The sequence below is a fragment of the Hyaena hyaena genome, unplaced genomic scaffold (assembly GCF_003009895.1).
Source record: "Hyaena hyaena isolate Hyena2069 unplaced genomic scaffold, ASM300989v1 scaffold_23, whole genome shotgun sequence".
Lineage (NCBI taxonomy): Eukaryota > Metazoa > Chordata > Mammalia > Carnivora > Hyaenidae > Hyaena > Hyaena hyaena.
Genome location: NW_024080655.1, coordinates 1,109,357 through 1,126,726, shown reverse-complemented (window position 1 = coordinate 1,126,726; position 17,370 = coordinate 1,109,357). Strand labels below are relative to the sequence as shown.

Here is a 17,370-nt window from a genome sequence, read left to right as displayed (position 1 = left end):
GGTGGCCCTGCAGACGTAGATGCCCCCGTCAAAGGGGCAGGGCTTTCTGATCTCCAGGGTCAGCACTCCCTGCTTGCTGAACATGCGGAAGCGGGCATCTGCTCCCAGGTCCAGGCCGTTCTTGAACCAGGAAATCTTGGGCTATAAATCAGGTAACGGGAGGGAGGGAGACTGTCTCAGGTTGACAGGAGACCTGCCAGGAACCTGCTGCTATTCTGGGGGCTCCCACTGGAATCCAAACTACACCCAAGCAGGAAATGAACAGGGAGCCAATGGAGAGTGCTGAGGCCCTGCTCAGGGAGAGGCGCCTGGCCCTGAACCCCTGTGGGACAGGAAGCAGGGAAAGGCTGGGGAGAGGACCAATGGGGGTTGGAGCCTCCAAACCCCACCTCCTGAGTCTGCCTGGGCCAGGACCCCAAGCTCTGTACCTTGGGGCTACCCCGGACAGCGCAGCAGAGGGTAGTGTTGTAGCCGGCGATGACTGAGCGGTTCACCAGAGGGCGAGTGAAGCTCGGGGCCTCCGAGAAGTCCAGGGCCTTGTAGTTGGGTGGCTCATATGTGATGCCTGTTGGTGATAAGACTCTGCACCAAGAGTGGCACACCACACTGGGCCCCCTCCCTGCTCCCACCGCCTCCCTGGCACAGCTCCTCCTGTGGGTGGGAGTAAAAGTACCGCACCTGGTCTGGGGATAAAGACAGGCTCCTTGGTGGTGGCGGCGTGGTCACTGGGTCCCACCATATTCTGGCTGAAGACCCGGAAGTAGTAGCCATTGCCAATGATGAGCTCCGACACAACGCAGTGAGTGCGACGGTAATGCTCCAAGACAGTGAACCACTCCTGGGGGTGTGGAGGAAAGGGCGGGTCTCTGGGGCTCAGGCCCTACTCCCTGCCGGGGGCCTCTTATGGGTACCCCTGGTGTCTGTACCCCCACTGTGGAGAGAACCAGGTCAGAGAGGAAGGACGAGCAGCAGACCCGTTCTAAGGGCAAGGGAGGAAGCTGGGGCCCAGGTCTCCTGGCCCTACGGAGGGTGTACATGGGGGGCCCAGAACCCCAGGCTCACCATGGTCTTCTTGTCAGCTTTCTGTACTGTGTAACCCCAGAGCTCTGTGTTACCATCATCTTGGGGTGGCTTCCACTCCAGAGCCACATTGAAACCCCATGCCTCAGTGACCCGAATATCCTGGGGAGGGCTTGGCTTGTCTGCAGGAGAAAGACCAGCCGGAACACACCTCCTGAGACCGCCTGAGTATGAGCAGAGGACCCTGCGAGGCGCCCTCCCCCCTGCCAGGCCAGACGTGGCCCGCCACCGTCCCAGAGCGGGGCCCCCGCTGCCACGCACCAACAATCTGCAGGACCAGCGTGGCCTTGTCCTCCATGTTCTCGACCTGCAGCATCACCTCTTAGGTGCCAGAGTGGGTGCGGCGAGCAGCCCGGATGAACAGGATGGTGTCCGTGGGGCTGTTGCGGATGCTCACCTCCTCACCTGCCAGTGGTTGCCCCTCTTTGGTCCAGGTCACTTGAGGCCGGGGCTTGCCCTGTGGGGAGGGACAGCTCACCCCCGAGCCCGGCATGACTGGGTGGCATCTCAGGGTCTGGTCAGCCCCGAGACTCATCTGCCCGCGAGGGGAGCACGAGACACGGGGGGACAGGCCCAGAGGCCAGCCCTACCTGGAAAGGAATGAGGAGGTTCACGGACTCCCCGACCTTCCTCTGGATGGTCTGACGCAGGTGCCGGGGCACCTGGAGCCACGGTCGCTCTGTGGGTGCCAAGTGGGCAGCTCAGCAAGGGGGCCCTCAGCCCTGGGGAGCACTACAGCTCCTCCCCTCCCGAGGCCGGGCCTCGAAGGCTATGGCTGAGGAAAATGCCCGGCCCTCAGCATCCCCTATCCCAGCCCCGGGTGGTCTACAGAGTCCCTGCTTCGACCTCCACCTCACCACACCGCTGTAAGAGGCAGGGATCAGAGAAGGTGAACAGCTTGTTTGAGGACACACAGCTAATAAGTCAGAGGCCAGGATGCAAATGTAGACTTTTGGACTCTATCCCTGTCCTGCAGGCTGTTTCTGCCCCATTCTGCTGCCTCTTTCCACATGATTGACCCTTTGTTGGGAACAGAAGAATGGGGAGTGGATACCAGCTGGGCCAATCTGACACTAAGTCATGAGCACAGGGACAATACCTACCTGTTGAACTGAGAGGCTCAGAGAACAGAGCTCGAAGACCTACATTTTCCCTGTCCCAGAACTCGGGGTTGATGCAGAAAAGCCCAGGGAGCCCTCTCTGAATGTTTGGCCTGGGGTGCAAATAAAGGCTTAGAATTTCCTGTCCCTCTCTCCAGTAGGGTCTCCCTGGATGTCCCCACTTCCACGGACCCCAACGGCCAGGACATCAGTGGCAGGTCCGTCCTCTGACAGCACAAGGGCCACTCACGCAGTATCTCCTGAACGGTCACAGGCTCCTTGGTGGTGACAGGGGCTCCGGGCCCTGCCATATTGTGCGCCCGCACACGGAAGAGCAGCCGGGCCCCTGTGGGCAGGTCCTTGAGCAGCATCGAGGTGCGCTCTATCAGCCCCTGCAGGGCGGCCACCCACTCCGAGCCTGGTGGGGGGAAGCCCGCGGGCAGCGTCAACATCAGCAGCCCGCCCCACTGCCCACCCTCCGCTGGCCGTCTGGGGCTTCCGCTGTAAACAGGGGCCGGGCAGGGTGACAGATGCCCGTCCTGGGTTGAGGGCATTTCAGCGCACGGTGCTGGGTGAGGGCCTGGGGCTGGGCAGGGGCACTCACAGCCCTCCCAGCAGTACTCCACGCTGTAGCCGTCCAAGCCTCCAGCTCCCACCCGCTCCGGGGGCCGCCACTTGAGGGAGACGGTGGTGTCCGAGACATCCTCCACGGCCAGGTGGGTGGGCTCACTGGGGGGGCCTAGGCAGAGACAGAGGTGGAGTCGGAGAGGGGTCAGAGTGGGCCTGCACCACCGGTGGGGGTGGGGGACACTGAAGGGATATGACCCAGACCCTCAACTGGCCACCAGTCACACAGGGGCACTTGCCCTTCATCTGGCTTATTCAAGCACTGTCAGAATATTCCAGCTCCCACTAAAAGACATGTCTCTAGGGGTGCCTGGGGGGCTCAGTCGGTTGAGCATCTGACTTCGGCTCAGGTCATGATCTCCTAGTTCGTGGGTTCAAGCCCTGCATCAGGTTCTGTGCTGACAGCTCAGAGCCTGGAGCCTGCTTCTGATTCTGTGTCTCCCCCTCTCTGCCCCTCCCTTGCTCATGTTCTATCTCTCTCAGTTTCTCAAAAATAAACATTAAAAATTAAAAAAAAAAGACATGTCTCTAGATAGGCTTAAAAACAAACTGCAACAGCAATTACAAAAGGGAGCCTAGGGCGCTTGGGTGGCTCAGTCATTAAGTAGCAGACTCTTCATTTCTGCTCAGGTCATGATCTCACAGGGAGATGAAGCCCCCCTTCAGGCCCCCGTGCTGGTCATGGAGCCTGCTTCAGATTCTCTCTTTCCCTGCCTCTTCTCACCTCAAAAAAAAAAAAAAAAAAAAAAAAAGAGCTCTAAATAGGAATAAATACCCCCAAAGAGCCCTTTCTGTCAGACAACATAGGAAATGCTATAAATGTAATTTAAAGAAAAACTAGCTTAAAACAGGGAATTTCCTGGCACTGTATGAGCAGGCGAGCTGACTAACAGCTGACTAATAGTTGGCTGACTGGAAGCCAGTCTCTAAAGAGAGGGACCTGGACCCTTCTCCCCACAGCCCCACCCCCCACCCCTTGCTGCCATTCCGCAAGCTGGGCCGGGTCCTTGGGCGAGGAGCCGGGGAGGGCGCCTGCCGGCGCCACAGACAGCCACCACCCCCCCTCCCCACATCCTGGTAGGGACAGCTGTCCTCCAGAGCCTGACACACCCTCAGCGTCTGTTCTACCCTGCCGACCCCCATGACTCAGATGAGGAAATGGAGACTTCAGGGCAGTGACCCCAGATGGCTCCCCCGGGGGTGGGGGAGCTGGCTCTACAAACTCCATCTGAGTCCAGTCCAGGGTCCTTACCACAGACCCAAGCCTCTTAGAACCCCCAGGTACCCAGTGCCCTTGCTCTGTCCCATACATGACAAACCCTGCTTGAAGGGAATGGGGAAGAGGGGACAGTTAACATTTGAAGGGAGTGGGAAAGAGGGGACAGTTACCATTTATTGACCACCTGCTGTATGCCAGATGTTCTGCCTGCATTATCTCATTTCACCATAACAGCAGTTCCATGAAATAGATACTGTCATTATCCCCATTTTATAGATGTGGAGAGTGAGGCCTGAGAGGCATCAACAGGGTGGTACGAGGCTCAGCTCCACCCCTACCAGCTAGGTGACCTAGAGCAAGTCCTTTAACCTCTTGGAGCCTCACTTCCTTCATCTGTGAAACAAGAGTTTTATCCCCGACAGAGCCTTTTAAAGGGGACCATGATGTAAATGCCTAGTGCAGGGGCTGCCCACAGAGCAGCTGCTTCTGACGTGGGGCGGTGCCAGGCCAGGCAGGCTCACCGATCGGCATGAAGGGTTGGGAGGCAGGGCTGGCCCTGGACATGCCAATGGCGTTGACCGCATAGACTCGCATCTCATACACCACGCCCTCAATCATGCGCCGCGCCTCGTGGCTCAGCTCCCGCAGCAGGTCAAAGTTCAGCCGCATCCACCGGTAGCTCTTCTTCTTCTTGCGCTCCAGGATGTAGCCTGATGAAGGGGAGGCAGGAGCTCTGGCCTGGGGCCCAGACGGCCCCGTACCCCGGCCCTGTGCCTTATGCCCGTGCCCTGCACTCACCCAGGACTGGCTGCCCACCGTCGTAGGCAGGCGGCTCCCACTGCACGGTGCAGGAGTCCTCACCCACGTTACTGATCTTGGGGGCCGCAGGGGGATCCGGCACATCTGGAGGGACGGGTCCACATCAGCCCCGCCCGGGGCCCAGGGCCAAGGCTGCCTGCCCCCACCACCCCATAGATGCTTCTAGGATGCAGTTCTGATCATGTCACCAGCCTGTGATCACTGCTCTTCATGGCTCCCCACTGCCCATGTTCACCCATGTCCTCATCCCAGTTCTCTCCATGGAGCTGAGAGCATGCCCGTGATGTTTGTCAAGTGGCTAAATGAGTAAACTGACGGGCCTCCCTGGTGGCCCCAGGCCGGCCAGCCTCACCGATGACCTTGACTGTGAGGTGGACCTGGTCCTCGCCCACGGGGTTCTTCACTGTGACAACATAGACACCCTCGTCTTCCTTCTCTGCCCCCTCTACGGTGAAGATGCTGCGGTCCTTGCTGGTCTCCACCCGGACCCGGCCCTCAGTCTCACACAGCAGCTGGGGTGGGGGGCAGGGGAGTTTGGGAAGAAGGGACCAAGTCGGATACCACAGGCTTTGACAGCCCGTGCAATAGCCGGAGATAGAACAGAGCTCTGCACAGGGTCCGGGGAGCAGATGCAGCCTGCGTGGAAACTGCACTCATGTGAGCACCGAGTCCAAAAACCTTTGTTTAGAGCCTGCCATGGGCAAAGCACTGGGGCAAGGGGCTTGGGCTCTAGGTCTGGCCTATTTTCTCTGTGCCTCAGTTTTCTTAGCTGCCAAATGGGAAGGAATCACATGACCTTATGGAGCTGAGGATCCCGAAAGACCTCAGGTGGCTGGTGGAGGAAGAGCTGGCCTGAGTGGTGTCCAGGCAGCTACTCTTACAGAAAAGTGCCAGGGAAACCCACTCCCCAGTCCAGAAGAAGTGCAAAGTCAAGGTCAGCTGAGCAGGACGGGAGCCTGGGAACAGCCCAGTCATGAGGGCTTCCCAGCAATGTTCAGGGAACTTGTGCCTGACCAAGGCATGAGGAGCTCATGTAGGCCACGCCTGGGGCAGGAACACAGCTGCCCAGGTGTGGCAGCTTCACGGAGACCTCACTGAAGGGTGGAAACTGTGTAGACAGAAAATCACAGAAGGCCAAGAGCTGGATCCCACCATCAGCCTCACTCACCTTCTTGTCAAACACCCACTCGTCACTGGTGCCTGCATCTCCTGGGGCATCTGGGGATGGCCCTGCTGGGACCTTGTTCTTCTGGGAACCGAGCAGAAGGGAGGCAGGGGGAAGAGGGCCTGACTCAACCAGGAAGGCATCCCTGCCCAGCGACCCATCTGCCCCCCGCCCTTACCCACCCCCATTCTGCTGCCCACCTTGCCCTCCTCCCAGCCAACTGAGCCTCTGCACTCCCTCCCAGTCGGTGGCCAGTGGAAGGGTGTGCACTGGGTGGGTGGGGAGCAGATGCCAACACCCATCAGTCCCGCGCACCCATTTTACAGATGGGGAAGTGGAGGAGGGACCCACAGTACCTGTGTGAGGGTCTTCTGCCAAATCACAGTGGGAGCAGGGTCCCCGGAGATAGGGACATCCAGGCGTAGCTTGTTCCCAGCCACAACCACAATGGTATCCGGCTTCCGGCCTGGGCAGTCCAGGTGGATCTTGGGAGGTTCTGGGGGGGGAGATGGCATAGGTCTGAGAAGGGGGCAAGGGCCCAAGGCCCATGAAAGGGGGGGAAACTGGAAGGAGTCCATGTCCCTGGTGGTCGTTTTGTAATCAATTTGACTGACATATAAGTTCCACTCAATAAGATGGCAAGATTTGAGCATACTGCTCCATGAGCTTTGACAAATGTATACACCTGTGCAACCACCACCAGGTAAAGATCTAAAACCTTTCCATCTCCTCAGAAAGTTCCTAGGGAACTTTGTAACACCGGGTCGCCTCCTGTAGCATTTCTCAGACCTTAGGAGGAATACCAATGTCCTGCCAGAAAAAAGAAAAAGAAGTTTCCATGGCCAAATCAACGAGAAGACCCTGGATTTAACAAAGTTAAGCACATTTCTTCACCACAGAATTTTTCAGAGCCTTTGACATGCTTCTGAATCAGCAAGAGGTGGACCAAGTGTTTAGTGATTCCCAAACATACTTCACGATGGAACTTTTTTTTTCCTTAAATTCTTATGTGAGTTACCATATAGTGTAGTCTTGGCTTCAGGAGTAGAATCCAGTGATTCACCTCTTACATATACCTTTTTTTTTTTAATTTTTAATGTTTTTCTATTTATTTCTGAGAGAGAGAGAGACAGTATGAGCAGGGGAGGGTCAGAGAGAGAGGGAGACACAGAATCGGAAGCAGGCTCCAGGCTCTGAGCTAGCTGTCAGCACAGAGCCTGACGTGGGGCTCAAATCCACAAACCGTGAGATCATGACCTGAGCCGAAGTCGGACACTTAACCCACTGAACCACCCAGGCACCCCTTTTTTTATGCTTATTTATTTTATTTTTTTGAGAGGGAGAACCTGTGTGCAAGCAGGGAAGGAACAGAGAGAGCAGGAGACAAAATTCAAAGCAGGCTCCAGGCTCTGAGCTGTCACCATGGAGCCTGACACGGGGCTCCAACTCACAAACCGCGAGATCATGACCTGAGCCAAAGTTGGATGCTTCACCGACTGAGCCACCCAGGCGCCCCCAACCATGGAACCCTTTTAAACGGAGTATCCTATTCAGTGAACCTAGTTTAGAGAGCCCTGCCCTGGAGCAAGCCTCAGCCTGGACCGCCCTCCTGAAGTTCAGATAGATACCTGATAGATGTTTAGTCTAAAAGAAGAAGGGGTACTTCTAAAAGCAGAAAATTAATAATGAAACCTCACATCTTTCCGTCTCCTCTTTCCTACACCCCGTGGAGGAGGCACCTCAGAATTCCCACTTTCGAGAATAGGAAACTGAGGTGCACAGAGATTATAACTGGCCCATGGCTGTGACTGGCAGAGCTGGGGCTGGGGCTTGGGGTCCCCACTCCAGTTCCTTGCTCTTCCCTCTGTGAGTGGAGGGGGATGTGCGTGAAGTAGGGCGTGGGGAGGAGATCCCGTGACTCACCCTGCCTGGGCACGAAGTCAATCTTGACCTCTGCAAGAGAAGGAAGAGCAAGTGGCACGGCGCTGGGCAAAGGCAGAGCCCCGAGACGGGCCCCCACCTGGCCCAGGTGCCCACTCACCCATGAAATGGAGCTTTGCCGACAGGTTGCAGGCGAAGCCCTCAGGCACAAAGCTGTAGTCAGCCTCGTCCGCAGGCGTGACGTCATCAATGGTCAGTTTGTGGACCCTGCAGGGATGTGGTGGCTCAGGGAACCCCGCTGGGCCACACACCCCAGCCTCACCATAGTCGGTGCTCCAGAGGGCCCTTCCCCCACCTTAGCTCAGTGGTGTGCTGGTATTTTAAACGCTCTCTTTCTCTATTTATTTTTTTTTAAATATTTTTTATTTATTTCTAGGAGAGAGAGAGAGAGACCGCGTGAGCAGGGGAGGGTCAGAGAGAGAGGGAGATACAGACTCTGAAATAGGCTCCAGGCTCTGAGCTGGCAGTCAGCACAGAGCCCGACGCGGGACTCGAATCACGAACTGCGAGATCATGACCTAAGCGAAAGTCGGACGCTTAACCGACTAAGCCACCCAGGCGCCCCAGCTCTTTCTCTATTTTTGACGTTCCAGCTCCCTTGCGTGTTTTCAGAGATAGGCAATGTACAAGTGCCCCTTGGCTGGGCCCTGAGAGACTAAGCAGGGGCTGGTCTCACTAATCTCTGTGACCTTGGACCCAGCACGTGCCAGTGCAGATGCTCGAGGCATGAGTAAGAGTGGGAGACAGTGAGGGCCCTTGGCCAGAGCCAGCCCGGCGGCCTCCTGCCCTGCCCTGGCCATGACCTGCGGGGAGGGGGTCAGGGGGACGCCCAGCCTGTCTGTCTCACTACTTCTCTGTTTCTGTCCTCTGCCTCTGCAGGATTCTCTTCTGTGTGCTTCTGTCTCTGCCTCTCTGCCTCTGTCTCTCAGTCTGTGTCCTCTGTCTATCTGCGTGTCTTCTCTCTATCCATCTCTGTTTCTCTCTCTCTCGGTCTCTATTTTTCCCTGTCTCCCTATGTGTCTCTACCTCAGTCTCTGTCTCTGTCTGCTCTTCTGTCTGTTTCTCTGTGCCTGTTTCTCTCTCTGTCTGTCTCAGTCTCTGCTTGCCCCATCAGCCTGCCCTCCTCTGCATTGGGGCCCAGCTCTGCACACTCACCTCCCGATGTGGGACACCTTTATGCGGCTGTCGGGCACCAGCTCCTTCCCGTTCTTCAGCCACACCCCCCGCACGTTCTCATCGGACACCTCACACTTGAACACCGCCTGGTCCTTTGCACCCACAGTCAGGTCTGCAATGCTCTGGTACACCTCTAGCTTTTTCTCTGGGGCGGGGAGGGCAAAGTCAGTGAGCTGGGGAGGGTAGGTGTGGGCATGAATCCATGTGATCACATGGGCATGTGAAAACATGCGTGTGTGTGCATGTTTGTGATTCACATGTGCCTATGATAGTACAGTGCTCAAGTGTGTGTGGGGTGGGGGGGTGACACTAACCAAGCCCATCTGGTCCTCCCAGTACTCTCTGAGGTGGCCACCTCGGCACCCCTATTTTATAGATGAGAATGGTGAGGCTCAATGTGTCAGAGTGACTTGCCCAAGGTCACATGGACCTCCATCCTGGGTTTGCCTGATTCCCAGGGTGGTGCTGGGGCCCAGGGCGCCCAGGGCCTTGAAGCCTCCTGTGCTCCTGTGCTTCCCCATCCCCCCCAACCTCCTCCCCCCACCCCCCCCCAACCACGCCTCACCCTGCACGATGAGCTCGGCCAGCGCCTGGCCCCCACTGGTGCGCAGCGCATAGTGCCCGGCGTCCTCCAGCGTCGCCTCGTTAATGATGAGGTGGTGTCTCTGCCCGTCCTTCTTGAACCGGTATTTGAAGGTCTCCTCCCTGGTCAGCTCCACCCCATCCTTCAGCCTGGCCGGTGGGCGGGCAGTGAGTGCTGCAGCCTCCTTTGGGGACGCCCACAGGGCCCCCAGCCCTGCCCACGCCCCCGTGTCTCTGCCACTCACCACTTGACCTGGGCCCCCTCCTCGGACACTTCGCACTCAAACTCCACCCGCTGCCCCACCATCACCAGCTGGTCTTCCAAGGGCCGGGTGATCAACACAGGGGGCTCTGTTGAGCAAGGAGAACAGAGTTGGCCGAGCCCTGTGCGCCCTCGCCACAGGCTCCCAGGCGCCCAGGGGCCCCGGGCCGGGCCCACCTTTGACGAACAGCTCGGTGCTGCACTTCTCCCCGCCCACCACGCACTGATAGGCCGCGTCGTCGGCCAGCGAGCACTGGCTGATGGTCAGCGTGCGCTTGGCACCTATGGACTCGAAGATGTACCTGCGCAGGAGCGGCGCGGGGCCGGGAGTGTGGATGAGGAGCCATCGCTCACCTCGTGCGTCCCAGGTGCCCCGTCCGACCCACCCCTGTCGGACCGTGCCCCCACCCCCCGCCTTCCTTCCAGGAGCTGGGCCTTACTTGCTGTGGGGCACAAGGGGCCGTGGGAGCATCCAGGTGGGAGGAAGCGGGAACAGGAGGAAGGAGGGGAGGAACAGAGGCAGGCAGAAACAGAAAGATGGGCAGTTAGGCCCAGGGAGAGGGACATGCGGAGAGACACACAGAACCGAAGCGGCACAGAGACAGAGAAGGCAGGCTGAGGCGGAGAGCAGGCTGGGAGCCTCCCCGCCCCGCCCCCCTGTCCCCCCAGCCCACGCTCCCAGGACTGTGCCCACCCTCCTCCACCGCACCTGCCGCTCATCTGGATCTCCTGTCCATTCTTCAGCCACTTGACCTCGGTGTCGGGGTCGGCCAGCTCCACGGTCAGCCGGATCTTGTGGCCCTTGCTCACCTGGTAGGCGGGCTCCAGCTTCTTCTGAAAGGCTGAGCACCTCCGTCAGCGCCCCCACGGCGCTGCGGCCCCCGCTGCCCCAGAAGGCTCACACCCATCGCGGTGGCTGGCGGCTGTGCCAGTGGGCTGAGTCCTCCCATCACACTCCGCCTGCCTCCCCCCCGTTTTCTCTATCTCCACTATGCCTGTCTATTATCTCTGTTCTATGCGTCTGTCTCTTTCTCTCTTTTTGTCCCTCTGCCTTGGCTGGGGTCCCTTCCAGCGGCTCAGCTCAGGGATAGGGTTAGAGGCTCCCAGAGAGACAGAAGCTTGGCCGGAGACGGAGATGGCAGCCAAAGGGACCTTCTCTGCCCCTTGACTCTGGTTTATAGCAGCCTCCAGGCTTCTACTCAGTGAGGAGGGCCCAGCTGTGCTCTGTTCTCTTCTCGTGGTGTCTCTGGGCTAAGCTGGACTCTTACCTTTGCGTGCGCGCGCGCATGTCTGTACGCGCGCGTGCCTGTGTGTGCGCGCGCGCCTGTGCGCGTGCCTGTGTGCGCACGCGTGGCCTCTCCTCTCGCACGGCAGGGGAGCACTAACCTGTGCTCTTCTTCTCATCCCGCCGCATGCCCTTGAGCCTCTTGAGCATGCCGCGCAGGTCGGTGACGCCGTGCTGGAATGCGATGCGCTCATATTCCGAGGGGGATGCCTGCCGCAGGATCTCCCAAACGTCCTCCTCGGGTGGCGCCTCCAGCCTCGGGTCCCTGCGTCCAGCAGAGAGGCCTCAAGGGAATCCCCTCTGGCCAGGGGCAGGACTGTCGCCCCCCACCTGCCCTCCCCTGGGGTGGGGCTTCCTGGATCCCAGGACCAAGGAGCCGTAACTGCCTCTGCCCCTCCGTTGGTACAGCTTGGGCTGGCTTTGGACTTCAAGTTCAGTATGGGGGAGTCCCGGTGGAAGTGGGGGCGACGGGGGCGCAGGCTTCATCAGGCACTCACCTCAGGTTCCGGAAGCTGCTGCTCCGGGCAGGGCACAAAGGCAGAGTGGGCCATTAGAGACGTGGGCCACCTGCCCACAAAGATCCTGGCCACGGCCCCTGGGCCCTCGCCCCTCCCTTCTCCCCACCCCTGTGTCCCTCCATTTACACAGCAGGGCCTTCCCCACACATGGCCTTGTTTGTTCCTTCTGAGCTCTGGTGGGTGGGTATCTGGAGAACCGAAGGCTCAGAGACGCCCCGGGCAGTGGGGATCCGCACTCAGGTGTGTCTGACTCCCAGCCCCGTCCCTCACCAGGGTACAGCGTCCCACCAGCACCCTGCTGCCCCCAGACACCGGCCCCCCATGCTTACTCTCTGGGTCGCGGCAGCATCAGCCATAACGCAGGGTGCGGAGAGAGAGGGAGAGGACACAGGGTCAGTGGAGGGGCTGGGGGAGCAATTCCTGCAACTTGGGGCCCCTCTGCCATCTCGTGAGTCCCCGGAGCCTACTAAGACAAGCTCTCATAGACTCAGGCATCAGGGGTAGTGGGGGACCCCGTGAGGATGTTAGGATGTTAGTTCACAGGAAATATCTGCTGAGCCCTCTGACTCTTCCCAACACCAGGATTATCCCCCCCCCTTTTTTTTAGTGTTTACTTATTTTTTTTATTTATTTTTTTTAATTTCTAGGAGAGAGAGACAGCGTGAGCAGGGGAGGATCAGAGAGAGAGGGAGACACAGACTCTGAAACAGGCTCCAGGCTCCGAGCTGGCAGTCAGCACAGAGCCCCACGCAGGGCTCCAACCCACGAACCGCGAGATCATGACCTAAGCGAAAGTCGGACACTCAACCAACTAAGCCACCCAGGCGCCCCTAGTGTTTACTTATTTTTGAGAGAGAGAGAGACAGAGTGTGAGCAGAGGAGGGGCAGAGAGAGAGGGAGACACAATCTGAAGCAGCTCCAGGCTCTGAGCCATCAGCACAGAGCCTGACGAAGGGCTCAAACCCACAAACCGTAAAATCTTGACTTGAGCCAAAGTCTCCACTTAACTGACTGAGCCACCCAGGCACCCCTAGGATGATCCCATTGACAGATAGGGAAACTGGTTTAGAGAGGTACAATAACCAGCTCAGGGCCACACAGCCAGAAAACTGCACTGCTGGGATTTGAAGTGCGGCCTCACCATCTGCCCCAGGAGCTGCTACCCAGGGGCTCACCTCTTCTTCAGCAGCGAGCTGAAATCCAGAGTTCCAGCGTCCTCGTGGCTGTCACTATGGAGAGGGACCCCAGTAAGGACCTCCCCAACTGGAAAGGGCTTGGGGAGGTGGTGGGGAGAGGTGCTGGGAGAGGAAGGGACACTGGCTGGGTGGGGGCTCCCTATCCATCTCAGACCCCCAAAGTCTGACAAGTACGGGCTGGGAGAGGGGTACCTGATCCGCCGACCACTTCCAGCCAGGCTCCTGTGGGATTAGAACAAGTTCCTCATCTGCCCTGGGAGGTTGCTGTCCCCTCCCCCATTCCTATCAACTTCAGTCCTGTCCCCCACAACCCCACCCCCGCATCATCCCCAGCCCTGACCCCGAGGGGCCTCAGATCCCAGCACAGGCCTCCCCGCCGTCCCTGAGAAGAGATGGCTACTCACGTGCGGCGGAAAGCTGATCGGAGGTCCAGGTCTCCAGGGCCAATGGCCTCTGTGTTCAGAGAGGGAGATGAGACGGGGAAGGGGCTTCAGAGGGGCCGTTTCAGAAGCCTCGCTCGCCCCGGAATCTCTGATTATCACAGACCCACCCATCCATGACCCTTGAGAGTGGGCATCTGCCCCAGGACCCCACATTTTGAGCCTTTCCAGGATTGAGGTGCCAGGGAGTTTGGGTAGTTGGTACCCAGTCCCTTAGCAGTGGCTGATCTCCCATTCAGCTCTCAGCTCACCCTTCACCTGTTCGCCTGTGCCAGGAGCCTGGACCATCTCACCATCCAGGTGAGATCTGGACTTGGCTCTCAGACCCCACCCCGACCCTGGAAACATCCCTGGATTTCTCTCGTGCCCCAGCATGAGCAGCACTGAGCCGGCGGTCGGCAGTTGTCTGGTTGGGAGTAGCCATCCTCCTTAGTGTTGGGAAATGGAGGCAGACATGGGGGTAAGACTCATGGGGGACCTGAGCCCAGGACACCAGGGCTCCTCTCACCATGGACAGTGAGACTGAAGTTGCAGCTGTCGAATTTATCCTTGGTGGAAACCTCACAGCGGTAGCCGCCTGCAAAGGTAGGCTGGGCATCTGTAATGTGCAGCTCAAACAGGTAGACCTGTAGAGGGGCAAGGTATCAGGGGAGACCAGGAGCCGGAAGAGGAGGCCCTTCACCCCTGAAGGAGACTGGGAGTGGGTAATGGCCACCAGCATTTTCACCCCTCAGGGTTTAATTAACCTGTGTGTAAGGGGTTTGTTTAAATAGGACAGAGTCCCTTTTCAAGATACATGACTGCCATCTGCTGGCACAGGTGGTGATAAAATGTAAATCAGTGATGGCTACAAGGCAAATGACCTTCACTTAAGATGAGGCACTTTTGTGCAGTGCACAACTCACACAACTGAACATATTGTCCCCGCCCTGCCAGAGTCATCTTTGCCTGAGCCACGACTCTGGAAGAGGGAGAGGAGCAAAAGCTGGGAGTCAAAGCACAGGTTCTGGGCCCGGCTCTGAGTGACAGCAGACCAGCAGCAATAACCTCTCAAGCTTGGGTTTCTTTGTCTGTATGATGAAAGGGCCCTTGAGCTCCCATACTCATCCATGCAGAGGCTTTACATCCTCGCTGGCTGATGCCGCCCGCCCCCATGCTTCACGAGGTCCCTCAGCCTTCCTGGGCCCCCTGCCCCCACAAGTTTTATTATGCCCCCTTGAGACTATCCTGCCCTCCAAGCCCCCCACGTCCCACAGGTCTCCTGCCTCCTCCCCCCCGTTCTCCCCATGTGCCCCTGGCCATCCAACCTGCTTCCCAGCCTCCCTAGGTCTCATCTTTGCACCTGCTGTGTGCCTTCAGTCTCAGGGTGCCCGCAGGCTTCCCTGTCCACCCGGTGCCTCCCAGGGGCTCCCCATGCCCTCTTTCCACGGGGCCCCTGAACTGTGCTGTGCCCGCAGGCCCCACCTTGTTGGTCCGGTCATAACTGTTGCACAGCTGCAGGTGCTGGCCCACCTTGCTGCTCAGGTCCACCCACTTGCCTTTGAACCACTTCACCGTGGGCGGTTTCAGGAGGCTGGCTCCGGCCACGCGGGCTGCGAAGGTGATGCTGCCACCTGCGGGGGAAGGGCGACGGGCTGGGGCTTGGGGGATGCCCTGCTGCCCCCCTACCCCACCCCACCTCGGGGTGCCGCAGCCCACACTCACCTGCGGTCACCTCGCCATCCTGTGGCCGCATCACAAAGAGGCCGATGGGGTCATCAGAGGCACCAGAGCCATCGGGGGCTGCTGAGCTTGACCCTGTGAGCAGAGGCCTTCGTGACCCACCCTGGAACACCCTGTCTGCTGGCCCTCGCCCTCCCTGCACCGCCCTCCCTGCACCAGCTCGCCTTCGGGACTTGGGGAGCCTCCTTCCTCCTCAGCGGCCGAGGCCAGCGCTTCTCTGGAGGCTCCAGGAGCCTCTGCAGGGGCAGGGGCAGGGCCCTGCACAGGCTCTGCCTTCTCTGGAAGGGAAAGGGTTGGGGTCGGGGAACAGCTTCTGAGCAGACAGCCCTCCTCCTGGGCCTGGCCCCCCTCGGTCTTTGCAGGCCGGTCACGTACTACAGTGTGTGCGAAGCTTCGTGCACCCGCATCTGGCCTCCTCACCCTGGCAGCCAGCGCGCCCACGCCCTGGTGGGTCTGCCGGGCAGCTCTGGGCTCCATCCCTCCCCTCCTGTCCCCAGGCTGGACCAGGGCTCCCTCCACACGCGCAGCAACCAGGGGCTTCCCCGCGGCGCACACACAGCCCATGAGAGGGTGAGAGGGTGTCCGGAGGCAGGGAGCCACAGTGCCTTATCCATCTGAACTTTCCCTACGTCCACAGTGACTGGAACAGGCCAGGGAGACGCATGGGGACACTCGGTGAGGTCTTGCTGCAGAAAAGGGAGGAAGGGCATTCCTGGCTGATGGCTCGGCCAAAGCAAAGGCAAGAAAGTGGAAGGGCACCTCCCATACGCTGGGCGAGGGAGAGATGGCCAGGCTTTCCAGAAGCTCAAACCTCAGGGAAGGCTGACCAGGGTCTTACCTGCTTCTATGACCTTGAGGTCAAACTTGACCTTGGAGGAGGCAGCGATGACTGCGTAGGATCCCTGGTCGGCGGGGCCCACGTCCCGCACTGTCAGAGTGTGCCTCGTGCCCTCGGCTGCTAGGCTGTACTTGTCACTGGCGCTGATGTCATTGCCCTCCCGCTGCCAGCGCACCTTTACTCCTGACCGCTCTGTCTCGGCCTCGAACACAGCAGGGCTGCCAGCAGCCACCTCCACTGACCTTGGCTTCTTGCTGAAGGCTGAGACTGAGATAGGCCAATGGACGCTGCAGGAGCCCCTGGCTTGCCCAGGCACCCCACTCCTGCACCCCTTCTTCCTAAGGCACTGTGACGCATCACCTCGTTTAATGCTTCAGTGGCTCTATGAGACAGATGCAATTATTATGCCCATTTTTCAGATGAGGACACTGAGGCTCAGAGAGGTTAAGTGACTTATCCAAGATCACACAGCCAGTAGGCAGACGAGCCAGGGCCATGGTCCTAACCTCCACAAAAGATTTTTGCTAGGTGTGTCCCTGGATACCCCACCCTTCCTTCCTGGGGAAGCCCAGCTCCCTCTCTCCTCCACCATCTGGGGCCCTTAGCAATGGGCAGGCACTCTGCCTACTTGAGTGTGGCTAAATTTGTTCTCCAAGGGCCTCAGGCTGAGAATCAGCAACTGAGATAAAGCTGGCCTAGGAGGCGCTGGGGGCTGGGGGGCTAGCTCCCTGCCCTGAATGACCTTGGTCCCTGGCCTGTGACTTTCTCTGTCTTTGGCCCAGGAGCACCCTCTTGACCATCGTCTCCCAGAACAAAGGAACTGCATTTTCTCAACGTGGGAGTCATGCCTGGTGTGGGGGGGGTCACAGGGGTGCGGGCTCATAAAGCGGAGAATCTCACAGATGGAGACAGCCAACCCAACTCCTCCTTGTACAGATAGGGAAACTGAGACCCAGAGAGGTTAAGGGCTTGCTCCAGAACATTCAGTGAGACTGGCTCAAGTCTAGACTCAACCTGGGCCCCTGCCTGTGGCGGCCTTTTCCCAAAAGGCAAGCCCAGGCCTAATCTTGCTGCAGGCGATGGGATGGGGACAGGGAAGAGGTCCTCTTCTGTCCTGAGACTGGGGTGATGGCCCTCTCTGTGCCCCCTGGCCCTGGTTTGCCCTCACTCTCATCAGAAGGACGGGAAGGAGAAACTAAGAATCAGAAAAGGACCCAGAAGGGAGCCCCCACTCTCAGGAACTCACTCTGAGACCCACCCCCCAATCATAGATGCCCCAGCCCTCCTGGCCACCCCCAGCACCAACCGCAGGCCTGCAGCTACCTGGCTTCTTCCCCGGCTCAGGCATCTTGAGAGAGGTCACACTGGGAACGGAGGAGTCACAGGCCACCCGAGGAGGA

The 17,370-nt window shown here is 58.9% G+C and overlaps 1 protein-coding gene across 1 annotated transcript; it reads right to left on the bottom strand.

The window, feature by feature from the left end:
* Positions 1 to 1,110: 1,110 nt before the first annotated feature.
* MYBPC3 (myosin binding protein C3) lies at positions 1,111 to 17,370 on the bottom strand. The gene is made up of 30 exons (XM_039226906.1): positions 17,294 to 17,370; positions 15,971 to 16,237; positions 15,297 to 15,410; positions 15,115 to 15,207; positions 14,875 to 15,023; positions 13,919 to 14,036; positions 13,375 to 13,423; positions 13,163 to 13,192; positions 12,950 to 13,003; positions 12,104 to 12,106; positions 11,754 to 11,771; positions 11,358 to 11,521; positions 10,681 to 10,813; positions 10,412 to 10,414; positions 10,149 to 10,273; positions 9,955 to 10,060; positions 9,693 to 9,859; positions 9,107 to 9,272; positions 8,052 to 8,158; positions 7,934 to 7,963; positions 6,367 to 6,506; positions 6,014 to 6,094; positions 5,198 to 5,357; positions 4,825 to 4,929; positions 4,548 to 4,736; positions 2,785 to 2,919; positions 2,431 to 2,598; positions 1,671 to 1,759; positions 1,342 to 1,537; positions 1,111 to 1,202 (listed from the first exon to the last, which is right to left on the bottom strand). The coding sequence occupies exons 1-29, from the start codon at positions 17,316 to 17,318 to the stop codon at positions 1,403 to 1,405; spliced, it is 3,123 nt and encodes a 1,040-aa protein (XP_039082837.1). The 5' UTR covers positions 17,319 to 17,370; the 3' UTR covers positions 1,111 to 1,202; positions 1,342 to 1,402.